Source organism: Tenrec ecaudatus, chromosome 13 (genome assembly GCF_050624435.1).
Source record: "Tenrec ecaudatus isolate mTenEca1 chromosome 13, mTenEca1.hap1, whole genome shotgun sequence".
Classification (NCBI taxonomy): domain Eukaryota; kingdom Metazoa; phylum Chordata; class Mammalia; order Afrosoricida; family Tenrecidae; genus Tenrec; species Tenrec ecaudatus.
Window position 1 is genome coordinate 1,176,634 of NC_134542.1, and position 27,557 is coordinate 1,204,190.

At 59.4% G+C, this 27,557-nt stretch overlaps 1 protein-coding gene across 1 annotated transcript; it reads left to right on the forward strand.

The window, feature by feature from the left end:
- The first annotated feature begins 402 nt into the window (after positions 1-402).
- MAB21L4 (mab-21 like 4) lies at positions 403-23,803 on the forward strand. The gene is made up of 10 exons (XM_075530111.1): positions 403-407; positions 2,331-2,454; positions 10,120-10,257; positions 12,260-12,317; positions 14,355-14,452; positions 14,558-15,077; positions 20,293-20,518; positions 21,374-21,527; positions 22,558-22,914; positions 23,711-23,803. Exons 1-10 carry the CDS (start codon positions 403-405, stop codon positions 23,801-23,803), a joined length of 1,773 nt encoding a protein of 590 aa, XP_075386226.1.
- The last annotated feature ends 3,754 nt before the right edge of the window (positions 23,804-27,557 follow it).

The window sequence follows — 27,557 nt, forward strand, 5'->3', positions numbered from 1 at the left end:
CCTCCCAGAAGCAAAGAGCTGGAGGCGTACAGCTAGCCTGTGCCGGCCCCTCATTTCACATGCAGGGAAACTGAGGCTGGGGGTGATGATGTGTACCCAGAGCCCACCCCTCCCCGCCCTGGGGTGCTGGAATAGCCAAGTGAGCTTGATGCTGGGGAGCATGCACGGAGGGTCACTATCAGAGGCAGGCGCTGCTGTAATGGGCTCCAGCTGTGGTCCCGGGCCTGCGAAAGGACCTCAGCCACCCAATGCCGGCGGGGGGCCTGGTGGGGGGGCCGAATGGAGGGGGGCGGTCCCCTCCTCCCCATCCGGCTGCCAAGGGGGGGGCAAGAGGGAGGGCTGCTCCCAAGGAAACTGGAAGGAGGAGGGGAGCAGGGAGGTGGGGAGGGAGATGGGGCCGCCATGCTGTAAGTCTCTGCTTGTCTGACCACAAAGGGTCAGGTTCTGCAGAGCCCTGTCCTTCCCTGCCCCGCCCTGGCCACTCAGTCATGACCTTCCTGCCGCACATGGAGTCACTGCCCTGTGTTCCCACATCTCGGAGCCCCTGGTGTACCACGGCGCTGCCTGCTATGGCCCTGCAGGTCCTGTGCAGGACGGCTCCTCTGCAGCCAGGGGTCATGCAGCACTCAGACTCAGGGGTGCAGGGAGAGGGGAGACAGGCACCCAGCTCTGACCAGACTGTGCTGAAAGAAACTTCTAGAAGGCTTGTAGGGAGCCTTAGTGAACCCCAGGGATGGATGTCTCTTTCCCCAAAGGTTCAGCCTCACAAGTGCCCCAGCCAAGCCTCTTCCTTCTGCCCTCCCCCACTAGCTAGCCACCTCCTCACCCCTCTGTGGCCATCCTGTCCCCTCCCCTCGCTGCAGGTTTGGCCTCTCCGACCCCAACCAGTGGGCACTCCAGTGGGGACAGCCACCCCCTCATGCCACCATCTAGGGGGCTCTCTGGTTTAGGGGCAGGACAGTCCCTTTCCCCCAGGATTACAGGCCCCCTCCTTGCTAGGAAAAGACTAGAGTCCCAGCCCCGTCTGTCAGTGTGAGCCTGGGCGTGTTACCTGCCTCTGGCCCTGAGCTGTGTCACAGTCCTTGACATCCCCATCTGTGAGGGTTTACCCCGGATGCCTGGGGGTCTCCACTGCCATGGATGGAACCTGGGAATTGAGGATGGGGCGGGGCAGTCTGAACTGCAGGTGCTGAAGCCTGGTAGGGAGACCTAGAACCCAGACCCTCAGCTGTACTCTCTGCAGGAAGACCTAGCACCATGACCCCTCCCCAGCACCCCCTTTTGGGAAGTTTAGTGCCTCAACCCCTCCCTGTTGTCCCCCACTGGGAAGGGCACCCTGATGGGATGTGCTAGCATCACCTGAAGGTAAATGGGCAGCTCCCCACCCCTGTGCCTGGGACCCTGCCTCTTGGGGTGGCTTCTGGACCTTCCCCTTCCCCGACCTGGGCCCAAAGACCCCAGAGCATAGGCAGGTGTGTGGGAGTCACTCTGTGCTCCTCGGCACTGCAGGTGGGGAAACTGAGACCCAGGGTCAAGACCCCTTACTCAGGGTTGGGGGATGTTGCTGGTAACCACCTTGGTCAGTCCTCCAGTTTGTCACAAGGACAGGCGTTGGCTTGTGGATCCCTTTCCACTCCTGCCCCCACCCTGGGGTGACCTTGGGGCTCCTGTTAGGCCTTTTGGAGGGTGGAGTGCCTGTCTAAGGGGACCTCTCCCCACAGCACCCACTTTCCACCCCAGGTGGGGTCTCCAGCCTGGAGTGGCCTCAGAGGGCAGAGCTGAGTCTGTTGTATCTGGGGTATTTGACCTTGGCCTTCCTGGTGGGACATGATGACAGGGTGGGACTGGGGAGGTGGGGTGGGGGTTTGCAGTAGCTGCCAGCAAAAGGCAGAATGGCCAGGTGCCCCCAGGACTCCAGGGCTGGAGGCCAGGGACCTGGTCTTCCTGGGGGAAGATGAGAGGTGGGGGTGGGGGCTGCCCAGGCATGGCCAGTGTTCCTGATGTCCCCTGGACAGTCAGATCATCCTCCCTCAGGCTCCCCACTGTCTTCCACCCCCCACCCCCCACCCCCGCCCAGCCTCCAAGTCTGCTTGGTGGTATATTTGGGTTTCCAGCCAGGTAGGACGCGTTAGCGGGAGACCGGCCCACGCCCACCGCCTGAGCCCTGCTCCCCGAGTTGGCGGTGCCTGGTCAGGGGTCCTCTGGGTAGAACAGCCCAGTGGCAGGCAGGGAAGGGCATGAACTCATTTAAAATCACGCTGGGAGGAGCGGGGACATCGCGGGGTAACCAGACCTAACCAGGGTGCAAACCTAGCCTCCCCACCCCCAAGGGCCTTCCGCGGGCAACGGGGCGGAGCGAGAGTCAAGATTCCGAGCTCCGCGGAGCTCAACCGCGCCACCGTGCGGCTATGCGTGGTACTGCAGGAGGGCCTGGGCCTGGGCCTCCCTGACCAGGTGACCCGTGGGGCGGGAGGTCTGGGCAGAGTCATGTCCTGGACTGTGCAGGAGCACAGAGGACGACGAAGACGGTGGCCGGTTCCTGAAGCGGGATAGCCGCAGGGACACAGACAGACACCCAGCGCTCAGAATTCCTTAGCACTTGGCTAGTTAGCAAATGTTTTCAGTCCCTGGAATCCAGAGTGGGGAGGAAGCAGGGCCTGGACTTAGTCTGGGGCACACGATGGGGCATGGTGTGCCCTGGGACCCTGCAGGCCCTGGGGGCATGGGGTGGTGATGTGACCACGCTGAGCCCTCTGTGCTTTGGGCACTGGGATGGTGCTCGGTGTGTGGGATCTTCTCCCAGGCATGCCCCTGCTACAGACCTGGGTTGTTGGTGAGACACTGTGGGGACAGGCCTGTCAGGGAGGGCGCTGGCCAGGACCTTCCAAGGGGTCCACTTCCTGAGGCCACAGAGCACTCTTGTGTCCCTCCAACACCTGTCCCTGAAGGGCTGTGTCTGCCTCAATGCAGCCCATGTGTACCAGTGCTGACCAAGCCTCACCCAGGGATAGGAGCCTGCTTCCCTGCTGGGGATACACCTGGAGGCTCCTTCATCCTGCACCCCAGCCTCCAGCACGGGCTCAGACCCACTCCAAATCCTTCAGACAAGGTCTACTCCAGAAGGGGAGGGCCCTGTCTGTTCACCCCAAGTCCCAGCCTTCTGGGAGCGAGGTAGATCTTCCAGGGTGTGGGGGGCCCAGATGGAAGCAGCGGTGGTGGCAGCAGCAGCAGCACAGGCTCGGGGGTGGTGGACATCTGGGCAGAGGCACGGATGGGAGCTCAAAAAAACAAAAGAGGTGCCCAACTATCGAGGCGATGCTGACTCACAGCGACCCCCACAGACAGGGTAGAACTTCTCCTGTGGGTTTCCCAGATGTCACTTGATACTGGAACAGAAAGCCCCTCCTGTCTCCCTCAGAGCAGCTGGTAGTTTTGAGCTGCTGACCCTGTGGGGAGCAGACCAAAGTCTCACCCCTAGACCACCAGGCTCCTGGGCGACAGATGGGGCCAGGCGGTGATGGCCGGGGGAGGGGGTGTCCTGCTGAAGAATGGAAGGCTGGTGCTTGGCTGGGGGGCCCAGGGGCTTCTGAGGAGGGTGTGTGGTCAGTCTAGCAGGTAATCAGCCCCACTGCATGGGCACCAAGTGGGTCTAGGAGAAAGGGGTAACAGCTTTACACCCCCTTGCTGGCGACTCCTACAGGGCTCTGCAGGGACTGCCAGTCACCCTCAGAGTTGCACAGCTCCTGTGCTGGGGGATTCTGGGGAGTCCACCTGTCCCCCCACCCTCACAGTACAGAGGACAGCACTGAGACAGCTGCAGGCAGAACGGAACCAGGCCCTGGACTACATGGCCAGCATGATTCCAACCCCTCACCACCCTGCCTCCCCCCACTTCCCGCTTCCTTCCCAAGGCCCCTGACAGCATCTCCCAGCCCCCTCCCCTACAGGTCTCTGCACTTTCTTAACAGGTCTCCAACTCCCTGACCACAGAGGCCCCCCTCCTCCCAGGGGGCTTCCTGCTCTGCAGCCCAGCAAAGTTGAGAGTGGGGGCACAGTCCCCCACGGACGCCTTAAACCCCAGGGACCCAAGATTCTCCTTCTGGGAAGGATGTGTGTGCGCACGCGCATGGTGTGGTGCTATAAGTCCGTACTCCCTCCGCAGTGACTAGGACTGCCAATTAAACGTGATGCTCACAGTTCAAAAGACGGCTGAGAGCTGGCCAGCCAACAAGAGATGCACTGAAATGGGGGGGACTGGGGCCCTTGGGAGAGAGGCGATGAGTCAGCAGGACTGGAGGGGCACCTGGGAGAGGGGTGGTGGACTGGCAGGGCTGGAGGGACCCCTGGGAGAGGGGACTAGCCAGCAAGCTCTCTGAGGGCTGCAGAGGCTAAGCTGGAGAGTTGAGGGGCCTCTGGTGGGAGGGCTGCTCTTCCCAGGCGGTTGCTGACTGCAGGCTGTTGAGGCTGGGGAAGGAGGCCCAGGGTCTGTGCCAGGCTGGAAGGGCGATGAGAGAGAGGAAGGCCCTCTAGGAGGTGGATGGACACAGTGGCTGCAGCCCTGGACTTGGGCACAGGAGCAGTGGTGAGGACGGCGCAGGACCGGGTGGTCTTTCCTTTGGTTGGGTGTAGGGTCGCTCTGGGTCAGAGCTGACTTGATCGTACCCGACAACAACAACCTCAACAACAAAACAACAACAACAATAACCTCAACACCAACAAAACAACCTCAACCACAACAGCACCAGCGACTGCTGCCTTTGAAGTCATTCATTCCCCAGGGTCGGATCCACAGTGGAGCAAGTCCAGACCCTGGTGCATCCCCTGGAGCATTGGGCCTCCTCCGCTTGTCCACTAGAGAGGTCTCCAAGAAGAGAGCTGCCTCGCTCAAACCTGCGTGGTGCTGGCGTGATCCGGGAATGGCGCTCGCTTTGCTCCTTTAGAAAGACTCTACATAGGCACTGGGACAGGACAGAAAGGGTTGGGCAGAGGGAGCCAGTGGTGGAAGAGCACTGATGGCCGTGCGGGGCATCTCCCGGGCAGGCCAGCTCACAGGGTGGCCTGGTGGAGCTCGAGGAGGAGGCTGTGGCCATGGCAAGGACAGACATCAATTGGGGATGTGACCCATAGGAAGATTGTGACAGTGCGCCCCAAGAACATGGAGATCGCGATGTTCTCAGAACCCAGGATGCTATTGACATGTCAAGGACAGGATTTTATCTCTTCTCTCTCTAAATCCTGGATCCCCGCCTCCCCCAGGTCTAACCCTGCCGACTCTTTAAAGAGAACCTCTTTAAAAACATACTTGAGTCACTCAGCGTCCACATGCTGTTGCTGACATATTGCTGCTTCTGCTAGTGAGAATGCTCCTAAAGGTGCCGTTGCTATCGAGAACGCAAACATGGCGAGTTTAAAAGGAAGCCTACTGGTATGCTGACGAGATTATTTTCCCTAGACTTTACAGGGAATTAATTCATGGCTAATCAAATGAGGGTAGACAGTGACTTTCTTAAAGCTTCGTTTGTGTTAGGGTTTGCCGTAAGAGACGTGTGCATTCATGACAAGCTTCTGGTTTTAATTGTTTATTTGGGGCAAGATGGTAACAAAGTAGCTCACACACACACACACACACACACACACACACACGCACACACACTCAGGCAGTCAGGGGGTTTCAAGTACACAAATTGAAGCTATAGAAGAAAACAATTGGTCATTTCTTTCGGAGAATGGAATTTTTGAGCCCTAAACATCAAGTTTTGTTTGTTAGTGGTGAAAAATGTATGGGTTCCCACACTGGACAATGTGTCTGAAAGACACATGTTCAACCTTCAGGAGTTAAACTGTGAGGTTTTGGTATCAAACATATGGAAGTTTAAATATTCCTATTATCAGTGAAGGGCAATCCTTACTTAGCAAATGGAGCAGTTGTATAATTTTCTATTAAAAATATTGTATCGTGCTTAGGAGAGGGATGCGGGTAGAAGCAGTCTTTCAAATAAAATGTGAAGCCCAGCCCCACGTCTGGATGGACATCCTAAGGCATGGTTGTGTAAATGAGGGGAAGAAATGAAGAGACAGACAAAAGTATTGGGGTGCTCACCTCCGCCACGGCTTCAGGAGCCAGGTCTGAGCAGAGAGAGGGCATAATGTATTCTCTGACGAGCTTATATAATCTCGCGCATGCAAGTCCGGTGAGCACACACGTCACAGGAAGGGGCTGTACAACAGGCACAACTGTGACAGGAGGGGATGAGCGAGGATGTGTGCACACCGTAGGAAGGGAGGCACTAGGGGCAGGCACATGACAGGGAGGCACCTACATAACAAGATGGCAGCCTCACCTTGGTCGTCTGAGCTGTTTGACCTTGGGTGTCTGAGCTCTTCTTCAGGGGAACGAATGCAGTTGACCTTCAAGCGTATATAGTAGCACCCATGTGCTTGCAAGTAGCACCTTAAAATTGGCATTATTCTCTGGGGGGGGGCATCGTGGGGAATAACTTTGACTTAGGAGAATGCGAACACATCTCCCACCCACAGATGAAGGTGAAGTTCTCCCTCCACAGGAGCCCTGCCCTCCCAGACACAACTCTGAACGTAGAGAATTCGTCAGTGTAGACTCTCTTCCTGGCTCTGTTTCCACAATACAAGTGATTTTTTTGGAGGGGGCGGGGCCCGGCAGTGTGCTTCTGGGCTGAACAGATGGATATGCCAGTGGGAAAGAACAGAGCCTCAGACCCTGGCCATTCCCGTGCCAGGGCAATTCCATGGGAGCAAACAGACCCCGGCAACAAGCCAGACACCCAGGGGAAAGACAGAGCCATGCCCTCAGCCCACACTGCGGGGGCAACGACGTAGAGCCTGAACTGCATCAGAGAGCAGCCATGAGAGAAACACCTGGCAAAGGTGGGCACGGACACACAGGAGAGATGCGCCCCCACCCCCCATTTGGGAAGAGTGAACATTTGTCAGGAAGCAGGTGTCCTGAAAGTAAAGCATTCGACACCCTGGGTTTCTTCTAAATGAAACACGTTTCCTCTCCAGCAGCTGTCGTGAGCACGGATGAAGTAGAAATGGGTCACAGCAAGAGTCACCTCGACAGCGGCAAGTCGCTCGTACTGACGTCCTCCCGACTCAAGAGTAGGACTGCGGACAACCAGGTCCACCCACAGGCCCAGCCATGCGCAGACCCGTCATGAGCAAGGGGCTACGCCGGCCGGTCAGGCAGCACATGGGAGCCTGTGCAGCCTGAGGAGTCGACCCCAACCATCTGATTACACAGGATGCAAAACAAAAAAGACCGTTTGAAAATGTCCCCCAAAAATCACATCGAGTCCATGCTGTCGAGTGGGTGTTGACTCATTCTAACCCTGCAAGTCAGGTGGAACAGCCCCGGGGGGCTCCCCAAACTGTCAATCTTCCTGGAAGCCGGGCCTTTCTCTCTGGATCAGCTGACCGGTTCTACCTGCCATCTCATTTGCTAGCAGAGACGCACTTAACCACTGTGCCACCGGGGATCCTGGGAACACCCCCTCCCCCTACGTGCGTGTGTGGAAGTGAAGGGGGCTGGGGGCGTCCAAAAGCCATGAGCTTTTTTGGTGAATGAATCTTGTATTGTGAATTAGAGGTTCCATTATCTTTTCAATCCAGTTTCCCATGGACTTCCTGAAGCCCCTGGGTTCACCTCCAAGAAAGACCGGACAGCGGGGATTAGAAGGTGGAGCATCCTGGAAGGGATGGCATCCATGTTTTACAGCCTCACAGGGGAGCGTGGCCGAGGACGGAGAAAGGCTGGCTGTTCGTGAGCTGATAGGGCCTTCAGGCGAGTCACGGATGCAGGAAAAAACAGCCCAGGCAATTAAAATCGAGACGATGGCTATGCAGGAGACAGAAGGACAAGACAAGCTTGGGCAAAGGAACAAAGGGCAGGTCCCAGCAAGGAAAAGGTGCTCGCCTGCGTGGGGGTGACCATCTTGGCCCGGCTTGCCTTCTGGTCCTGACACCCAAGGAACCCGATATTTGCTCACCCCACCCTGAGGCTGCAGATGCTGGGAAGGACAAGATGTTCCGAAGGACTTTTAGCCAAGAACTTGGAAGATCTAGACCCAATGGATCTAGTGACATGGCGAACTCCCTCGGGAGCCGCTTGGCCAGTGTCTGGAAGGCCCTGGTCCCAGGGTCACAGTGGACCCCCTCCCACACTCCTCCCAGTGCCCCCTGCTCTCTGCTCTGAGAGGGACCCTCTAAAATCCTGAGGACAGCAGGACCCTTCTCAAATGTTCACACATGTCCCTGCTCAGAACATGGGGCAAACACTCCAGCTCCCTGCCCCCCACCTCCCCGCAGGCCTCAGTTCCCCGCCACTGGCTGGCAGTCTGGCGCTCTCTGGCATTGCGGTGCCTGCCTGTCGGCCGCCTGCTCCCTCTCTAATTGTCCGGATGGCAATCACTGCAGAGCAAATACCAGGTGTCGGTGGGCGGGCTCAGCAGACCAGTCTGGTACACACCTGCAAGGCTTGCTTCCCGGGGTCCCTGTGTCCAGACAACAACTCACTCACACTGGACACTTGCTTAGCCAGCCCTGCCTCACACCCCCCACCCCACCATTACGTCCTGCCCCCAGGTCCAGCTGAGCTGCAGCACCAAGAGGGTGGTGGAGATCCAGAAGGGCTGCACCTTCAGTTGCTGCACTCACTGGGCCTGCCGCTAGATGGGAAATCACCTCACCCCCACCCCCATGACCTCTGGACTCCAACCGGCCAGAACCCATGGGCAGAACCCCCAGCCCATCGGCAGAGTCAGCAGCAGGAGGAGCCACCCTCCGCGGCCTCTTTGGTATGGTTACCTTACCTGCTCTTGTTAGTTCTGTCCTCGTATGTACACGTGTGTGTGCCCGTGGGGGTGCACGAACACGCCTCTGCCCGCGTACTTGTGGGTGTGCGTGCGAGTGCCTGTGCGCACCTGTGCGTGAGCGAGTGTGCAGTGTGTACAGGAGCGTGCATACACAGAGGGCTTCGCCACGTTTGTGGAAGAAGGCAAAGCAGAACGAGCCGCCGACACGGGGTTCCCAGGATCCTGCCACCACCGCTGTGAGGCTCCTGCTACCACACCGCCGTGAGGCTCCTGCCGCTGCACAGCACATGCTGTTCTCTGTGTGTGTTACACGTCGCCAATACGAGGGAAACCATACGACTAGATGCATTTAAACATTGAAAGGAAAAACAGGAGGAGGAGGAGGAGGAGGAGGAGGAGGAGGATCACAGCTCTAGCCCTCTGGCTCCCTCCCCGCCAGACCTGAACTCCGGTCAGAGTGGGCACAGAAGGAGCTGTGGCTCAGAAACTGAGGTCCGTGCTTGTGAGATACACAAGCTAGTTTCACACCCCAGGTCTCTGGGGAAATGGAACTAAAATGTAATGGGATTGTCCCAGGAACACACAAAGCTCTTCTTTGTATGGGTGTGCGTGCACGTGCGTGTGCATGTATGTGTATGCCTGGGTGCATGTGCATCTGTGTGCACCTACAGGGTGTGTGTGTGTGTGCTGTTTGATCCCCTGCCACCACGCTTGCTTTCCTCAGGGGACCTGCATTATTCATGTGGGGCCACACCAACCCCCTGCAGCGCAGCTGTTCATAACCGGCTATGAGTCAGCCAGTGTGTGAGGGTTCCCGGGCACCCCAAGGGGCCAGCGGAGGCGGAGAACTGGCCATGGTGACAGGAGCAGGGATGATGGGTCAGATAGGGAGGCGTGGGTGCATCCCAGGGCTCGACCCTGGGCTCTGGGAATGAGGGTGAGACCATGGTGTCGGGTGAGCGGCGACTGTTCCTGCTGCTCCTGCTGCTGCCGGACAGGGGGCGCTCTGAGGAAACAGCCTGTGGGGCTGACCTCCCCTCCCAGGCAGTGACTGCCAAACAGTGACCCTGCCTTTGTCTTGAGAAGGTCCAGTGCGTGCTGTGCTGGGCGAGAGCTCACAACGTGGTCAGCACACTGGCCCCCAACTCTGTCCTCCCTCCTCTCCGGAGTGTGTGCACGTGGACTGCGCATGCCCGCGCCGGACACGTGAGTGGATAACAAGTGGCTGTGGAAACCGGTGGAGCTCGGCGCTTGGCTGTCTCCTCCCCAGTGCCCTGCCCAGCACAGTGCCCACAGCCCGCTGACCTGGATGACCGTGTCCAGCCCCAGCCTGGGTCGCTCGCCAGGGGCCCCACTGCTCGGCTCGCTGGAGGCAGAACTCATAGCCAGGCTCCTGACGCACCCCTCTGTGAGATGCACGGCCCACACCTGCGGGGCCCTGGCTGCTTGGTTCGACTGGTCCACCGGAGCTGGTGCCTGGCCACACTCTCTGAGTCCTGGGCGTTGCTGTAGCAACTGGGACGCTGAAGCTGGTTGTCCTAGAAAGAGGCGTGCAAGGCCCATTGCTATGGGGATCAGGGAAGCTGTTGACCAGAAGCCGTTTCCTGGGAGACCTGGGAACACCCTGCCGTACTGTCCACCCTGGAGACCCCACCCTGGGGAGGGGCCCTGGGAAAGCTGCCTACTCAAGGGCAGGGAGCCCGGGCCTGCACTTCCTTATGGTGTGGGGGTGGGGGCTCTGGAGAGCGGGGAGTTTCTTCGAGGCTGCTCTATTCCTGCCACTCCCAAAGCTCCTGGGGCCACAGTGGGACTGGGTAGTGGGGGAGGGGCAAGCTCCTCTGCAGAGACCTGGGGCGGGGTTGACAGGGGTCTGAGGGCAAGGTCAAGGCTGGTGGAGTGTGACAGACCCCATCTGAACCCAGTCCAGATCCAGGTGGTCATGCTCCTTCCTGGGAGGTGGGGAGTGGGGGCGACGAGCGGTCCCCTTGCAGTGCTGAACTCAAGGGTTCTGGACCACATGGGTGTTGGGTCCCCAGTGACGGGTGGTCACCGTGCAGCCCCCTGCTGAGTGCCCTCACCCGCCTCCACAGTGGCCTGGTCACTGCTTCTGCAGGAGTCCCTGAGGGACTGCAGGCCTCGAGCCTACCTCTCCGCCTCCCCATCCCCTGCTCTTCTCAGCTCAAAGCCCTGATGTTACTCATCCCCCAGCCCCACACCCCCAGTGGCCATCAACCTCTGCCTCACCACTCCCCACACCCCCTGGTTCTGAGTTGCCTCTGGCCTGCAAGGGAGTCAGAGGAGCAGGGTGTTTACTGGGGTAGGAGGCAGGTGGAGACCTCACCAACAGGATGCCCCCTTGGGGGCTGTGAGAGAGCAGGCTGGGCAGGAATTTCACACAGAGGAGGGCAAAGTCGACCCACCTCCTCTTATGATCTGGTACCTGTGCCAGAGCTGCCCTGGGCTCTCCCACTCCTCCCCACCTCTACAAGGATTTCCCCCCACCCCTCCTCCACCCTCCAGGAGACCCCACCCCACCCCTTTACACCCCTAGAGTAGCTGCCTGGGCTTCCTACCCTTTACAGGGGCAGCTGCAGGCTACCCCATCCCTCTCCACCCCTAAAGACCACCACTGAGCCTCAGCAGTTGAGAGGGTGAGGGGAGAGGGGGGAGGGGCAGGTGTTGTTTGCTCAGCACTCCACGGGGAACCTTTTGACTCCACCCACCACGCTCCCTGTGCTCGGGCAGCTCTGGCCTGGCATTGGTCCATGCTGTCCCTTCCTTACAAGTGGGGTCCCCTCTGCTTGCTCTCCCTGGTCTGCACCTCCCTCTGAGCGGCATCAGCAGTGTTCCAAGCTCTGGGCGCCTAGTGGTCCAGCCATGGAGAACATGAACACCTTGGGGTGGAGGCTGGGCTGAGACAGTGACCAGACCCTGGCCCCATCCCATCCACTGGCTGGCTGAGTGGGTGCAGACCTGTAGGTGACCCAGAAACCTACAGGCCGTGTGGATGGCTTCCTGTGGGAGGCCCCTGAATCACACTGTCCAGGGCCTCTCTCTTCCTGGGGTTCAAAGGCAGGGCAAATCCCGGAAGAGGGAGGGGTACATCGGAATGCGGAGCTCTCAGTCCCATCATCCCTACCTGTCCCCCCCTCCAGGCTTCCCCCACCCCAACTATCTGCTCCAGCATCTGGACCTGGCTCCCTGGCATAGTCTCTGTTAGCTGGTGACTCTGTCTCCCTGGGTCACTGCCTGTTCTGGCTGCAGACAAATGGGACAGCTCATGAGGGGAGGGGCTCAGATGGCCCCAGGTGCAGCCTTCATGGGGTCAGCCGGAGGCCAGGGCCCAGCAGGGCTGAAGTATCCTTCACTACTCCATCAGATCTGCTGACTGATCCCCCTGCTGCCTGTAGGCTCTGGAACCCTGGGCCACAGCCCAGAAGCAGAAACCCGTTGGGGTGGCCAGCTCAGGTGGGCCTCTGGGAGGCCGATGTTGGGAACACCACCCCTCAGCTTCTCAGAGGTGCCCCAGGGCACCCCTGCACTATGTGCTGGGAGAAGCTTTCCCTCTCCTCTTGGGGTCCAGCCTTGGAACCCCTCTAGCCAGCCCATCACCAGAAACCATGAGGGGCTGCCATCCCTGGACTGGGGGTCCAGACTGGGAGTCAGTCTGAGGGTGGGGGAGGCCCTCACCACGCCCCTCCTAGGTTGATCAATTCAAGGGTGCTGGGGGGGAGGTGGTGACTCAGGAGGAGCCCCCTCTTCCTGTGGAGTGTGGCGTCAGGTTGAGGACAGTTTCCATGGTGGCAGGCTGGGCTGAGCCCCTGTCCCCAGGGGTTGGTGTCTCCTGGCTCCTCACTTCAAGTGGGAATGCTCTTTCCCCTTGAGAGCTGGGTCTTTGTCTTGGGTCCTGGGGGAGAAGCCCTTTGAAGAGATCACCAGGTCACACCTGATGGTTTATGCTTGTGAGGGGACTCTTGGGAGAAAGCTGCCCAGGTCAGAAGGCCCCCCCCCTATGTGGCATCAGTCAACGCCACCCTTGATTCTGACTCTGCCCATCTACGCACCAGACCAGCATGGTGTCCCCTGGCCTCCAGCAGATGCTTTCAGAGGAGTTTCTCAGGTCTTTCTTCCTAGGGCCTCTGGGTGGATGGCAGCCAGCAGAGCATGGCCACAGAGGGCACCACCCATAGCCCCACCTATACCATGAGGCCACTAAAGGCCCTGGGCTTGGCCGTTCCCGGAGTTTCCTGGTTGGTGGGTAGGGTGGCGCACACTTTATGGACACGGAAGCTCTGTGTTGGGGTGTTGGGGACCCTCCCCGACCTTGCCCTCTATGCCTCTTGATTTGTGAGTGGCTGGAGAGCCTTGGGCGTGGGGCGGTACTCAAGGGGCAGAGGAGATGCCAGGGTTACAAGTCAAGGTGATGGGGGTGTCCAAGCTTTAGGCATCTGGGGTCTCGGGCAGACTTGGCAGTGGTCATGGGGAGGCATATCCAGCTGAGTGGTGGGCATCCCTGAGAGGAGAAGGGCAGGGGCAGGGGACAGTCTGGGGTTCCCACAGCACCTTGACAGGATGGGTGGGGGCTGCTTCTGAGGACCACCTAGGAGAAAGGGCTGGAGAACCCAAACATCTAAGCTCACTGTCTCTTGGGACAGATCTGTCTGCCTGGCTGTGGCCGAGGGCTGAGTCTCATCTTCAGACCCACAGCCTGGTGCAGTATCCCCCAGAGAGAGAGGGGCAACACAGCAAGTGGGCGGGTGAGGCAGGAGACCCAGCAGGGAACTCTGGCAGGCCAGAGCTAGAGGGGCCTGCAGGGTGAGGGGTGAGCTCCTGGCCACACCTGGGGAATGGAGAAGCAGAGACCAACTCTCAGACAAGCCCACCCTCAGGGGCCTTCCAAGCACCTCCCTGGGTTCCCATCCAGTGCTCTGCTTGCAGGTCCTGCGGTGGGTGGGATGGGTGGGACCGGGTGACCACCAGAGGTCTGGAGGTGGAGTCTAGGGGCGGTGTCTCCTGGGTGGGAGGCGCCTGTGCTTCCTGTTTGTAGCCTGCAGTCTGAGCAGCCCACAGCGGGGCCAAGGGTCGCAGGGGCAGCTCCCGCCCACCGCTAGTTGGGACTTGTACCACCGTGGGCGGGCGGGCACCGTGCCCTGCGCAGGTGCTGGCTGGGAGGGGCGGGACTCTCCAGCCCTCGAGGCGGAGCCGCTGAGGGAGACCAGCTCCAGGCCCAGGTGGGCGCCGCCTCAGCGAAGGCCTGAGGCTCCGGTGGGGACTGAGAGGGCTTGGCCAGGAGGACAGAAGGGCTCTGGACCCCGTCGTTGGGACATTGGCAGGTGGTTAGAGTCTGAGCCGCGAGCGCAGTCCCCGCCTGCTTCACTGCCTCTAGAGCTGTGGAGAGCGGGGTGGGGTGGGGGACGAGGATTGTTGCGGTGCGAGGGGGTGGGGCTCCGTGGCTCCCACCCGCCAGACCCCAGGAGGCCACACGCTCCACCCTCACCTTCCTAGTCTGCGCCATGCGCACGCTGCGTGTCCCCTCCCGCTGGGAGCGGGCACTGGGGGTCGTTGGCGCTCCGCAGACAGTCCCCGCGGAGGGGCGGGCCTGGGTGGGAGGGCCCTAAGCGGCGGGGGGCGGGCCGAGGCCCGGCGACATTCCTGGTGCCTGGTGGCTGACTCACCCACCCTTCAAAGGCCCGCGCAGAACTCTTTAGGCGCCCGCGCCCGCCCGCTTGCCCGCCGCCGCCGGCATGGCCGCGCAGGTGCCCCTGTGGCACCACTACCTGCAGGCGGTGGGCTCGCGCGCCGCGCCCCGCGCCCAGGACTTCCAGCGCGCCGAGGACGTGCTGCTGACCGTGCTGGAGCGGGTGCACGACCTGGACGCGCGCTTCCTCGTCGACTACTCCCGGGACCTGGGCGCCTTCCAGTTCGCGCTGCGCTCCTCCGACGAGCCGCTGCGCCTGGCCGTGCCCCTGGGCCTGGAGGCCGCCGCCCTGTGCGTCCAGGAACCCGACGCCGCGCAGCCCGCCGACAGCCCGGCCCGCTGCCTCCTGGGCGTCCCCCTGGAAGGCGCGGGCCTGGAGCGTTGGACCTCCGACGACGTCTTCAGCGCATCCCCGGACAGCGACGCCAAGTGCCGCGGCCACATCGTGCCCAGAAAGGTCCTTCGCGTCCTCAGGGACCTCCTGGTGGCTGCCATCGTCCACTGCAAGCACCACAACCTCATCGCTCCAGGTAGCCACCGGCTGCCCGCCGCCGGTGCCCAATTCCCTAGTGTGCGCGTTTCTGCGCGCGCCGGGGGTGGGGTGGGTGGTGATGGTGGTGTGTGTTCGTGTGTGTGTTCGCTGTGGGCGGCACGTACAGGGCATTACTGCTCAGCCTGCAAATCCGGTGCACACGGGTACATAAGAACGTGTGCTATGAGTACACACACGTGTGGTCGCCCTGTGAGCAGGGATGGGGCTATTTGGGCTGAATCTGGGCGCGCAGCTGAGTACAAGGCTCTGAGTCTCGGCTGCGAATTCGTTCAATTTACCAGCATATGCATCCTGTTACCCACCTTTCGAATGGTGGCTTTTGTAATAAGCTGTCCAGATATGACTTTTTAAGGCACCCGGTGGCGCAGTGGCTGCCAGCGCAGCAGTTTGAGCCCACCAGCAGTTCTGTGTGCCTGCCCCCGGAGGACGGTCCTCCTCTGACTGGGGGGTAGCGAGTCCAAAGCGACTCCGTGGCAGCGGGTGAGATCACTTTCTTGATGAGGGCACTGATTTCCCACGGGCTTTCTGCTGGGGGTCCCTGTCGGCCACAACCCATCTCCAGGCGGGCCTCACAGCGGACGTCTGGTCGCTTTGCACTTAGCTGGGAGGGGTGTGTGTGCACATGTGCGTGCGGTTGCAGGTGTGCTTGTGTATGTGAGTATGTGTGTTTGAGCATGTGTGTGTGCATGTGTATGCATGCTGTGCAGTGAGTGTATGCCTGTGAATATGTGTGAATGTGCTTGTGTGCATCTGTGAGCTTGTGTGCCTGTGTATGTGCTTGTCAGAGTATATGCACGTGAGCATGTGCCTGTGAGTGTGTGCATGCATGAGTGTGAATGGATATGTGTGTGCATGTGTGCATGTGCATGTGTGCCTGGATGTGTGTTCATGTGTGTGTTAATGAGTATGTGCATGCGAGTGTGTGCATGTGTGAGTATATGTGTACATGTGTGAATGTGTGAGTGCATGTCAGTGTGAATGTGTGTGAGTGTGTGTGAGGGAGCATGTGTGTGCCCAGCTCTGAGGTGGAGGCAGGGATGCTCAGACCCAGAGCCAGGCCTGCTCAGGGCTCCTCAAGGTGGGTCTGGCCTTCCAGGGCAAAGGGGTGGGGTCTCCAGGACCATGGTCTCCTGCTGGCACTTCCTGGGCAGGGGTGGAGGGCACAGCACAGGAGACCTGGGCGCCTGAGAAGACCTCTGACTTCCAGATCGGCTGTCAACACCTGGGTTGGTGCCACCCCTTCAAGTCGCAGTGCCAGGGACAGCTGGGCAGCCTCAGAAGGGCCTGTCCTCAGTCTGGCCTGTGACCCGGCTGGTGCCCACTTCTCTGGGAGTGCTGAGCAGCCCGAAGGTGGCAGAGCCTGTCATTAGGTGTTTGCCCCGCCCTTGGAGCTTCCCACCTGCTCTGTGCCCCCAGGCCCACTGCCCTGCCCAGGGACAGGCAATGGTAGGGATGAGCTAAGGCACAACCAAGTGGACCCTGCTGCCCCTGTTTGCTTTGGGCAGAGAGAGACAGGTGGGTTGGGAAGCCGTGTTCCGGGCGGAGAGAGACAGGTGGGTTGGGAGGTGGTGCTGGGCGTGGGAATTCCAGACGGATTTTGTGCTCCAGCACACAGGCGTAGCTGCCTCCTGGGGAGCCTGAGGCCAGGGGTGGCAAGACATTGGCACAGTGGACTGTGGACAGATCAGGGCTCTTGTGGCTGAGAAGGAAACTACATTCTGGGCACAGCTGCCTTTTTGAGCATGGGCTTGATCTTTGGCCCCCTGGGCAAGATGGCCCTGGTGGCCATGGCCATGCAGGGGCAGCATCTGGAGACTGGGACCTCGTCTTCTAGCAGGGACTGCATGGCCCACCAGGGGGAGGGGCAGAGCGTGCCCAGACCTGGGGTCCAGGCTGCCCTGTCCCCTGGTGCTCCTTCCTCTGGCCACCAGAACAGTGGCACACGTCTAGAGTCTTGCAGCCAGGAGGAATTGGGCTGAGCATGTCGGGATACGCACCTGTGTCCCAGGACCCCAACACAGCTCAGACCTTAAAGGCCAGGCCCCCTTGTCATCTGGTCTTCAGTGGCTCCTGGGTCCTGGATCAGGCGAGAGCCAGCCACATCCCCAAACTGATGGGCTCCCCTGGGACTGAGAGGGTCCCCCAGGCACTGTGTGGTCACATGGTGTTCTACCTCACAGTGAACCCTCTGGGAAATGTTCCTGTTCCCAGGGCAGGAGGGTTTCCTGTCGCCTCTGGTGTGCCAGGACTTGGCTGTTTGATAAGTGACATTGCGCCGTGTCACTTTCCATGTTATCACCTGCCATCCTGGTCATGTCCCATCATCCTCCCCCTGTGAATCTTTCTGAACGTGGCCTCTGGCCACTGATAATCTCCGTTTTCCATGTTTGTTGATTTCGTGTAGGCGAACCCACATGGTGTCCTGTGTGCATACATGCATGTGTGCATACGTGTGTATGTGCCTGTGACTGGCTCATGTGGCCCACACGGTGCTTCCCCAGCCCCTGCTGAGGCTTCTCTTTCTTACCGAAGAGTTGCATCGTATGTAGGCTGCAGTGTTCAGACCTGTCATCACTGACGGGCACATCCATTGTCCCCACTTTTTGTGTGGAAAGTGCTGCCGTGAGCCTTGAGCATGGGTTCCCATTTGTGACCCTGCCCTCCCTTCTCCTTGGTTTGTACCTAGGACGGGGCCCTCTGGGTCACATCCCTCGGTCCTGGATTTTGTCTTTCAATGGTGTCTCGGAGTTACATATCCTCCCCTTAGTGCTCCTGAGTGGGACCATCCTGCTGCTACCTGTCTCTAGTGTTATTGCTCTCTACCTGCCTGTGCGTGACTGTGCGTCTGTGTGTGACTGTCTGTCTGTGTGTGACTGTGTATCTCTCTGTGTGACTGTGCATCTGTGTGTGACTGTGTCTGTGTGTGACTGTGCGTCTGTGTGTGACTGTCTGTGTATCTCTGTGTGTAACTGTGTATATCTGTGTGTGACTGTGTATCTCTGTGTGTATCTATATGTGTGAATGTGTATCGCTGTGTGTGACTGTGTAGCTCTGTGTGTGACTGTGCTTCTGAGTGTAATTGTATCTGTCTGTGTGTGACTGTGTGTCTCTGTGTGTGACTGTGTATCTCTGTGTGTGACTGTGTATCTATGTGTGTGACTGTGTATCTCTGTGTGACTGTGCATTTCTGTGTGTGACTGTGTGTCTGAGTGTGACTGTATCTGTCTGTGTGTGACTGTGTGTCTCTGTGTGTGACTGTGTATCTCTGTGTGTGACTGTGCGTCTGAGTGTGACTCTATCTGTCTGTGTGTTTCTGTGTGTGACTGTGTATATCTATCTGTGTGTGACTGTATCTGTGTGTGACTCTATCTCTGTGTGTGACTGAATCTATGTGTGTGAATGTGTATCTCTGTGTGTGACTGTGTATCTGTGTGTGTGACTGTATCTGTGTGTGTCTGTGTGTGTCTGTGCATGACTGTGTATGTGGCTGTCTGTGACTGCGTATCTATGTGTGTGACTGTGTATCTGTGTGTGTCTGTGTGTGTGACTGTGTATGTGGCTGACTGTCTGTGACTGTGTATCCATGTGTGTGACTATGTATCTGTGTGTGTCTGTGTGTGTGACTGTGTATGTGGCTGACTGTCTGTGACTGTGTATCTATGTGTGTGAATGGGTGTCTGTCTGTGATTGCGTATCTATGTGTGTGACTGTGTATCTGTGTGTGTCTGTGTGTGCGTCTGTGTGACTGTGTATGTGGCTGACTGTGACTGCGTATCTATGTGTGTGAATGGGTGTCTGTCTGTGACTATGCATCTAAGTATCATTGTGTGTGACTATCTCTGCTACTCTCTATGTGTCTATTTCTGTGACTATCTTTTTAAAAATAAATTTTATTCACTTCTTTTCTTCCCTTTCCCTTGCCGTACAAGCCCTGCGCACCCCAGCTTCTTGGTGGTCATCAAAGCCTGCTTCTTTTGGTATGAAAACAGTCTTTAGTGAGTTTTCCTGTGACAGCTGTCTCATGCAGGGCGTGTCCTTGGGGATGGGCTGGCTTCACTTGCCATGGTGTGAAGTGCTGAGCAGTTTGTCCTTGTCCTGAAGAGTGGCCCGTGTGGGACAGAAAATCCAAGCCACTTCAACAGGCCCTTGGGTGGATGAGAAAATCTCGGGGCTCTGGGGGCTGCCAAGAAGAGTCATGTGGGGAGCGTATGTATCCCTGCCCACCAGGAGTTCACCTCTAGCCCACCCCAGGGAGATGACAAGACCAGTGTACATGAGGGGATACCAGGGGCCCCAAGGGGAGGGCTCACAGACGCTGAGCAGGGCCTTCCGGAGAGAGCTGAGTGTACACACGCCCCCTGGAAGCCCCTCCTCTAACCTCCAAGGGACCATGGCTGGCCACTGCCCTGAAGGGCCCACCCTTGGTTTTTGGGTTTCCTCCAAATAAAAAATATGTGGCCTAACCAGAAGGGCTGTTCTCACCTGCTCTGGGACTGAGCACTCCACTCACGGTGACATCATCGCTAAGTGCCTTTCCCAGCACCAGGAAGGCCACCAGGTCCCCAGGCTGCCCCGGGCTGCCTTGCCTGGTTGGGCACCAGATGGGCGGGGGCACTTCTGCATTCCTGGAGGGTAGTTGAGTGCTGATGGGAGGAGGTGAAGTACTGGCAGGTGTGAGGGTGGGGAGTGGTGCTGTCCAGGGCGGTACTGCTTGGCTCAGCTGGCATGGGGGTGGGTACCTGGCATGGGGGTAGGGGGGTGCACAGGGATCAGAGGCCTGTGTGTGGTCCATTGTGCTCCCTGCTGGGGAGGGCAGAGGTCAGGCAGGGAGTGAGGGGCACCATCACGTTTCCTAGACTGTGGCCGGCCATGGGGTCCACAGCAGTGCATCTTAAGAACTGTCCCCTAGGCTTGAGGCAGGAGGGGACTGCTCTGGGTGAAACTGTGACTCTTGGGGCCCTGCCACCTTCCTGACCCAGCAGCAGACAGAGGGTGAAGGTGTCCAGGAGGGTACAGGTGTCTAGAAAGGCACAGTGCAGGTGTCTTAGGAGGGGCCACTTGTGTCTAGGGTGGGACGGGGAGGTGGGAAGGAGGGCAGCTGCCTGCAGCTGGGATCAGGGTGTGGGCTGAGGGCCTGCAGTGTGGGAGGCACTCGGGCCGAGTGGGTGGTCCAGCTCAGTGTCCCCCTGCAGGCTCGCTGAACGCATCCAGCCTGCGGGAGGAGGAACTCCACTTGTCCCTGCTGGTGTCCAGCGGCTGGAGGACCATCCACTTCTGTGTGGTGCCCATAGTCAGGAGGCGACACAGGGTGCCCACTCCGGAGGGGACTCCACTGGCGACCGGCTTCCCCAAGGGCAGTGTGGAGAGGGTCCTGGGCCAGGGTGTGGACCTGGTGCCAGCGAGTGACCAGCACTGGAGGTAGGACACACATCCTGATCTGTGGGTCTGAGGGAAGTGGGGGGCACTACTTCAGGGGTTTCTCCTCAGGCCAGAGCTCTGCACTGCCAGGGTCAGGTCTCCAGGGTGCCTGAATCCTGTCAAGGTTGTTGGAGTCTCCATAGGGGCACCCCCAAACGCCTGGCCACGATCCGATCCTCTCTGACGCCACTTCCCCCTGCCTGCCAGGCTCTGGGCAGGATTGGCTGGTGACGGGTGTGGTTGATCACCACTTCCAGATCCTTGATGTCGGGGGGTTGGGGGGTAGGGGTGGGTGAGCTGGGGAGGCCTCAAGCCCACCTCCCTCTCAGGTGGAAATAGCCGAGGGGGCTCAGGTTCTGGGGGACAGAGGGACCTCCAAGAGAGCTGGGCGCAGTAATGGAGACCGATCACTCTGGTGTTTTTCTTGCCGGTGGGACCCTGACTGTCTCCACCTTCCTCACAAGGGTCTCCACACCTGAGGTGTCTAGGGAGGGGCCTGGAGCTACAGTAGCCCCCATCCACTTCCAGGAGGCCTAGGACCCCAGCTGCAGCACAACAGGGGGCAGGGACCCCCAATTCTGTGTGGGAGAGTGGAGAGAGGGAGAGAGGGAAAGCCTATCCAAGTCTCGGGGACTCATCTGCACCCAGAGGGGCCACTTGGCCAGGTGTCCCTCAGCCCCATGTCTGGGCTGGGCAGTCTGGGTAACAATTCACTAGTCACCCTTGAAGCCCACGGAGGGACCACTGTCAGCCCCGGGCAGCCGCACTGAACTCAGGGCTTCCTAGCAATGGGCAGCACAGCCGTAGGCTCCTCCCTGTAGCAGTGAACTGTGGGCACGACTGACTGGATTTCAGGGTCTCCACTGACCACGTGCTGACCAGGCTGCTCAGCGAACTGGGCTCCCTGCCTGGCTACCGCCTGGACAGCCTCTGCATCCTGGATCGGGTCAACCACGACAGCTGGAGGGACGACGGCCAGAGAACCGGCCTGACCTTCAGCCACCTGAAGGTGGGTGTCGGGGTCGTTGGCTGTCAGTCCTTCTGTAAGCCAGGGGTCAGAGCCAGGCACCACTCTGATGCGGGAAGGCTTGGGGTGGGGTGGGGGCTTCCTGGGAGAGAAAGAGGTGGTGGCCGGGAAGAACACGGGGCAGGGGTGCAGCCAGAGTCCTTCTGGGACTGGGCCACAACCTACAGCCACCCTCCCTGACAGGAGCACCCCCCTTCAGGGGCTCAGGGAAAGCATGTCACCTCTAGAGTCCCTTTGTCACCAGGACAATTGCCCCTTCTCTGTCACCCGGAGTATTATACTCTGTGAGTTGTCATGAGCTAACAGGAGCCAGGAAGGGGTTCAGGCTGAGGGAGGGGTCCATCCAGGGAGGTGCTCCTGTGTTGGGGGCCCAGGGCTGGGGGTTACTTACCCACCTGACATCATCTGACCCAGACTGCTCCTCCCCACTCACCTCTGAGGTGGGGGTCTTTCAGCCTCCTCGGTGGCTCAGAGTCCCAGGCCTAGCTGAGGAAGGAGAGGGCAGCGGTGCATCCTGCCCTGGAGGCTCAGGCTGGGAGCAGGGGCGGGAGGCAGGAAGGGGCCAGGGCTGGGGGCTCAGGTGGCTGGGGCAGCTAGGGAAGTCTGCCTGCTGCTGTCAGGACTCTGTCTGGGCCAGGCCAGGCAGTGCCACCAGGTGTGCCCTTTGCCTGGGGCTGCAGGGATGTGTAGGAGCTCAGTGTGAAAGGAAGGCCCAGGGGGGTGGGCAGGTGGGGATTAGAAATCCCCATGGGCTTTCAGGGCGTGAGGAGGGCATGCTGGAGGGCTGCAGTCCCACAGGGCCAACCCCGGCTGCATGGCTGCATCCGGAGAGCTGGGAGGGCGGGGCAGAGAGGCGGGGCAGTGCCTGGAGTGTGTGTGTGTAAGTGCTGCGTGGGGGGGGGGGGGCGGGAGAGGAGCCAGCAAAAGCAGTTGTCCTCAGCACAGGGCTGGGACAGCCTGGGAGCTGGGAGCTTGGGGGTCCTGAGCAGGTGCACGCCTGCCGCTCCCGCAGACGGTGCTGCTGTGGGCATCGGTGCTGTTCCCAGCGCCCGAGGACTGGGTCGACCTGGAGGGCGCCGTGTACCGGCTGCTCGTGGTGCTGCTGTGCTGCCTGGCCTCCAGGCACCTGCCGCACTTCCTGTGGCCGGCGCGGAACCTGCTGCAGGCCCACGCCCTGGACCTGGGTGCCCTCTACCAGCGCGTGGAGCGCTTCGCCAGCCAGCCCGAGGCGTCCCTGCGCCTGCATGTCACGCACCTGGGCCGCAGCGTGCCGCCACGCATTGACAACGGCATCAAGTCCCTGCTGCAGCTGCCCGCCAGCGACCCCACCTACTGGGCCACCGCCTACTTCGACGTGCTGTTGGACAAGGTGCGGGGGCCAGTCACGACCCCGAGGGCAAACTCCCCTCCAGTCAGGACTCCCAGGTTAGGGCCCCCCCCCCGCCAGGCCAGGAGCCCCAACCAAGACTTCTCAAATCAGGATACCCTAGGTTGGATCTGGACCTCCCCAGGCCAGGACCCCCATGCCAAGAACCCCCATGCCAAGAACCATATCAAGAACCCTATGAAGACCCTCTTGCCAAGACTCCCTCAGGCCAGGACCCTCTGGGCCACAATCCCCCAGCTTAGGCCTTCATCAATTGGGGTGGGGTGACATCAGGCTCCGATGGGCTGTGGGGTGGCCACCATGGCCAGTGACCCTGAGCCTGCTTTTGGGGTGTGCTCTTAGGATCCCTAGAGGTGCCCGGGGGTGAGAGTGGGAGGGGTGGGGATTTGGTAGTGGGACTGGGAGCCAGAGTGGGAGGTAAGGACTAGCAGCCGTCCTGGGTGTTCTTGGAGGGGATGGTGGTAGGTGGGATGGAGGTTGTCAGGCAGCAGGCAGTGAAGAAAGGCTGTGGAAGGAGTGGTGTGAGTGAGTTAGATGGGGGCATGTCAGGAGGTAGGAGCGCTAAGCAGACCTGGGTGTGCAGGTAATGACAGCCAGGAGAGGACTCAAGGCCGGGAAGTGTGTGTGTGTTTGTGTGTGTAGGGGGTGTTTGTGGTCCTCCTGGGGCAGACATCCAGGCAGAGAGCCAGAGGCCAGGTGGTGGGGGGCAGGTAGGTTCTTCTTGGTGTGCAAGACCCGGCCAGGTGATTCCTGTGGTCTGTCCCCCTAACCCGTGCAGTTCCAGGTCTTCAATATCCAGGACAAGGACCGCATCGTGGCCATGCAGAGCATCTTCTGCAAGACCAAGACGCTGGGCGGCGAGGAGAGCTGAGCTGGGGACACGTGGAGGAGGGTGTCTTCACTCTGACACACACAGGTGGTGGGAGTAGAGGGCCTTGCTTCCAGGCACAGTGCCAGACTGCACAGGGTGTGGGCTCATGTGAGTCCACAGGCCCGGGGCTGGTGGCCCTCCAGGAATGGTTGTCTCCTTTTCTGGGCGGGGGCCTGTGGGCTTCATGTGATGCCCTGCTGCCCCCTGGGTGACACTGTTGGGACTCTGAGAGCTGAACATCTCCATGCCCTGGGGCACAGGGGCCAGGCACAGCTGGGTCTTGCTGGGGATGACGGGGCACATATTTGAGGGGAATAAAGGCAGCACTGGACTCATACGTTCAACCAAGGCGGTTTCTGCTGTGTGTGTGTGTGTGTGTGTGTCCCTGCTGCACGGTCCTTTCCAGAGTGTGGGCCATTTCATGGCTACCCCGTCCCCCTCCAGGTTCCTACCCCCTGCCAGCTTCCCGATTTTATTATTGTTCCCACGACCAGCCTACCTGCCCACTTCTGGCCTGGCCCACCCTACCTGCCCCCCCCCCCACGCTGGCCTAGCCTAACCCATCTGCCCCCCCACCCCAATCTGCTCTAGCCCAGCCTACCTGCCCCTCTTCTGGCCTGGCCTAGCCTGCCTGCCCACTACTCTGTTGCTGGTCCAGCCTACATGCTCCCATTCTGGCCTGGCCCAGCTTACCTGCCCCCCCCCACTCTGGCACTGCCCCAGGCTGCCTGCCCCCACTCTGCCCTGGCACTGCCCCCACTCTGCCCTGGCACTGCCCCCCCGCCCTGGCCAGCCTGCTGACCCTGGCACTGCCCCCCACCCTGGCACTGCCCCCCGCCCTGGCACTACCCCCCAGCCCTGGCACTGCCCCCCCCCGCCCTGGCCAGCCTGCTGACCCTGGCACTTGTCCTGCTTGTTTCCTCCCGTCAAGTGGAGGCACCCTCTTCCTTCATGTATGAGGGACCCACCCTCTGGTATCTGGCTGCCACCCCCCGATCCATTCCCAGCTCACGTGCTCTCAGAAGCCCACTGCAGCCAGGCCACAGGGACCCTCCCCACACACACAAATGAAGGGTCCAGTGAGGCCCCTGTACCCCAGCCTAGTAGATGATTTCTGTCTGCATTCGTGCTGGCCTTGTGGTGGCATGGCCTCCTTAGATTCTGGGACACAACCCAACTCTGCGAGACCTCCAGATGGACGTGTGACTGAGCGCAGGGACGGGCAGCCCCTGGTCCTTGAGGACGGTGAGACAGAGGCAAGACAAGCCTAGCACAGGACACACAGAGGTCATCCTGTCTCCTCCACATCAGAGACCTGAGGAAAACAGAACCTGGGACCAAATCTGCCTCCTAAGCCCACAGATGTGCTCCGGGCATGTTGCCAGGAGAGGCCGGCCCCCGGAGAAGACCATCACGCTTGGCAAAGCAGAGGGGCAGCGCCCTCGACAAGTGGACGGCCACTGGCTGCATTGGTGGCCTCAAACATAAGAACGGCCATGAAGATGGTGCAGGCCCCAGCTGCGCTTCATTCTGCTGCAGGCAGTCACTGTGAGTCGGAGTCTAACAACTACAACAATGTAACAACATAAAATGACACAACATAACAACATTACACAACCACAACATAACAATAGCAACACACACATCACACAACCATAACACAACAACACACCATCACATCACACAACATAACAATATAACAACACAATATAACACAACACAATGTAAGAACACAAAAACATAACATCGCACAACCACAGCATAAGATAACAACAACACAACACAACATAGCAGCAGCATAATAGCACGACCCCACTGGTGTTGAGCACACACAGCGGACTGTACTTAGCAGGTGCACAGACCTAATGTCAAGAAAGGCCAAGGCGGTTGGGGGGTGTCTTGAAGCTGCTCATTGTTTATGGCCAAATAGTTGATAAAAATGACACTGTACCCCAAGTGCAGTAGCAGAGCTTAGTTTCACCTCAAAACCAAGACACCCAGCCCACTGCCCTGCAGTCAACGCTGACCCCTCACCACCCAACATGGGGCTGTGGAGACACTGAGTCTTTCCAGGAGCAGGCAGCCTCCTCTCTCTCCTGGGGAGGGCCTGGTGGGTTTGAACTGCCAACCTTGTGTCTAGCAGCCCAGAGCCTGACCCAGTGTGCACCAGGGCTCCATCAGGGCCACGCACAGAGGCATTCATGAACCTGTGTAAAACTAGACCCGAACTCACTGCCGTCAAATGGATGCTGACTCGCAGGGACCCTGTGGGAGAGGCTAGAATTGCCCCTATGGGTTTCTGAGTCGTTAACTGTTTACTGGAGAAGAAAGCCCAGTCTTTCCCCTGCGGAGTGGTTGGTGGTTTTGAACTTTTGACCCTGCAGTTAGTAGCCCAACACAGCCAGACATGTAACTACTGCCCCACCCAACGCTCCTTAGCTCGCCCCTATGGTCCCGGCAAAGTTAAGACGGGTCATCAGAGGGACTGGTGGTGGACTCCTAGGCGTAACCAGGCGGTGACCTGTGACCCAGGTGTTCCCTGGGTGTGGGATCTTTATCGCCAAGGGCAGCAGCACCTGTAGCACTGGCCGTGTGGCTGCCAATCGGGGTGCATTCTTGTCCGTCTGTTCCCATCGGTAAGCAGATCAGAAAGCTTTTTCCCGTTGGAACAGACAACACCATAGACATAAGCGATGGCCCCAGGAGGATGCGCCCATGCACCTGGACAGACGGGCTGGCCTTCTGTAGGACCACATGGTTCCCCATGTCAGTGACATCATGCTAGCCGGGCAGAGGAAGGACTTTGTGCTATAGAGCTCTTCCGATACTTTCCAGGGGACACTCATTCCAGGGGGTGTGAGGTGAGCCTTATGAGGTTTCAAGAGCCTGGGACACAGATGAAGTTGCTAGTCATTTGGTCTTGGGCCCGTCGGGATGTCACTTCCAAGGCGTTGTGAGTTGCGTGTGTCCTTCCCAAATATGTGCTGGAGTGCAGACTCCTGTATAGTTTGTTATATGGATGGGCCCTGTCGGGATACATCTACCCTGCCCCGAGTCATTTCTAGGGTCTAAGATGCAGGGACAAGCTGGGACAAGTGGGAGGAAGGCAGGGAGGATGTGAAGGTCACCAGAGCCAAGGGATACAGCATCAGCACCAGGACGTTCCCCCAGAGCTGACTGAGACAGTGTCACCCTGAAACCAACTGGCTAGTCTGAAGAGTGGGGGAGTGCAACCGTGTCCTTTAAAGGCACCCGTATTTCTGCAACAACAGTGCTGGAGAGTAACTTAGGCACAAGCAGACATTTCTGTACCTTGCCCCACCTTCCACCCCAAACAAGGACAGTGCCTGGTAGCCTCTCTGGAAGTGGGGGGCTGTGTTACCTCATGGAAGAGCTTCCACTTATTGGGCGATGGCATGCTTCAGGGCTGTGTCAACCTGGAGAGGCCTCATTTTCAGAGGTTTGGCAGTTAAGACACAGTCACCTCACCCCCCACCATGATGAGAGTTAACACAATGGGATCCTGGGGGGCGGGGGGCCTGAGATAAGTGGACACGGTGGGAAAGCTTGCTTGTTGCTGCTCTGGGTCCTGCATCTGCCTCCTCATCTGCCCTCCTGACCTTGGATTCATTCCCCTCTGGAGCCAGGAGTCTGCAACCCGACCCTCTGGTCTGGGGTCCAGCAACCCCTGCAGCTGTGGGAGTCAGAAATGTCTGGCTGACTGGGGACCCACGGGTGTGGACCTTGCCCCTCT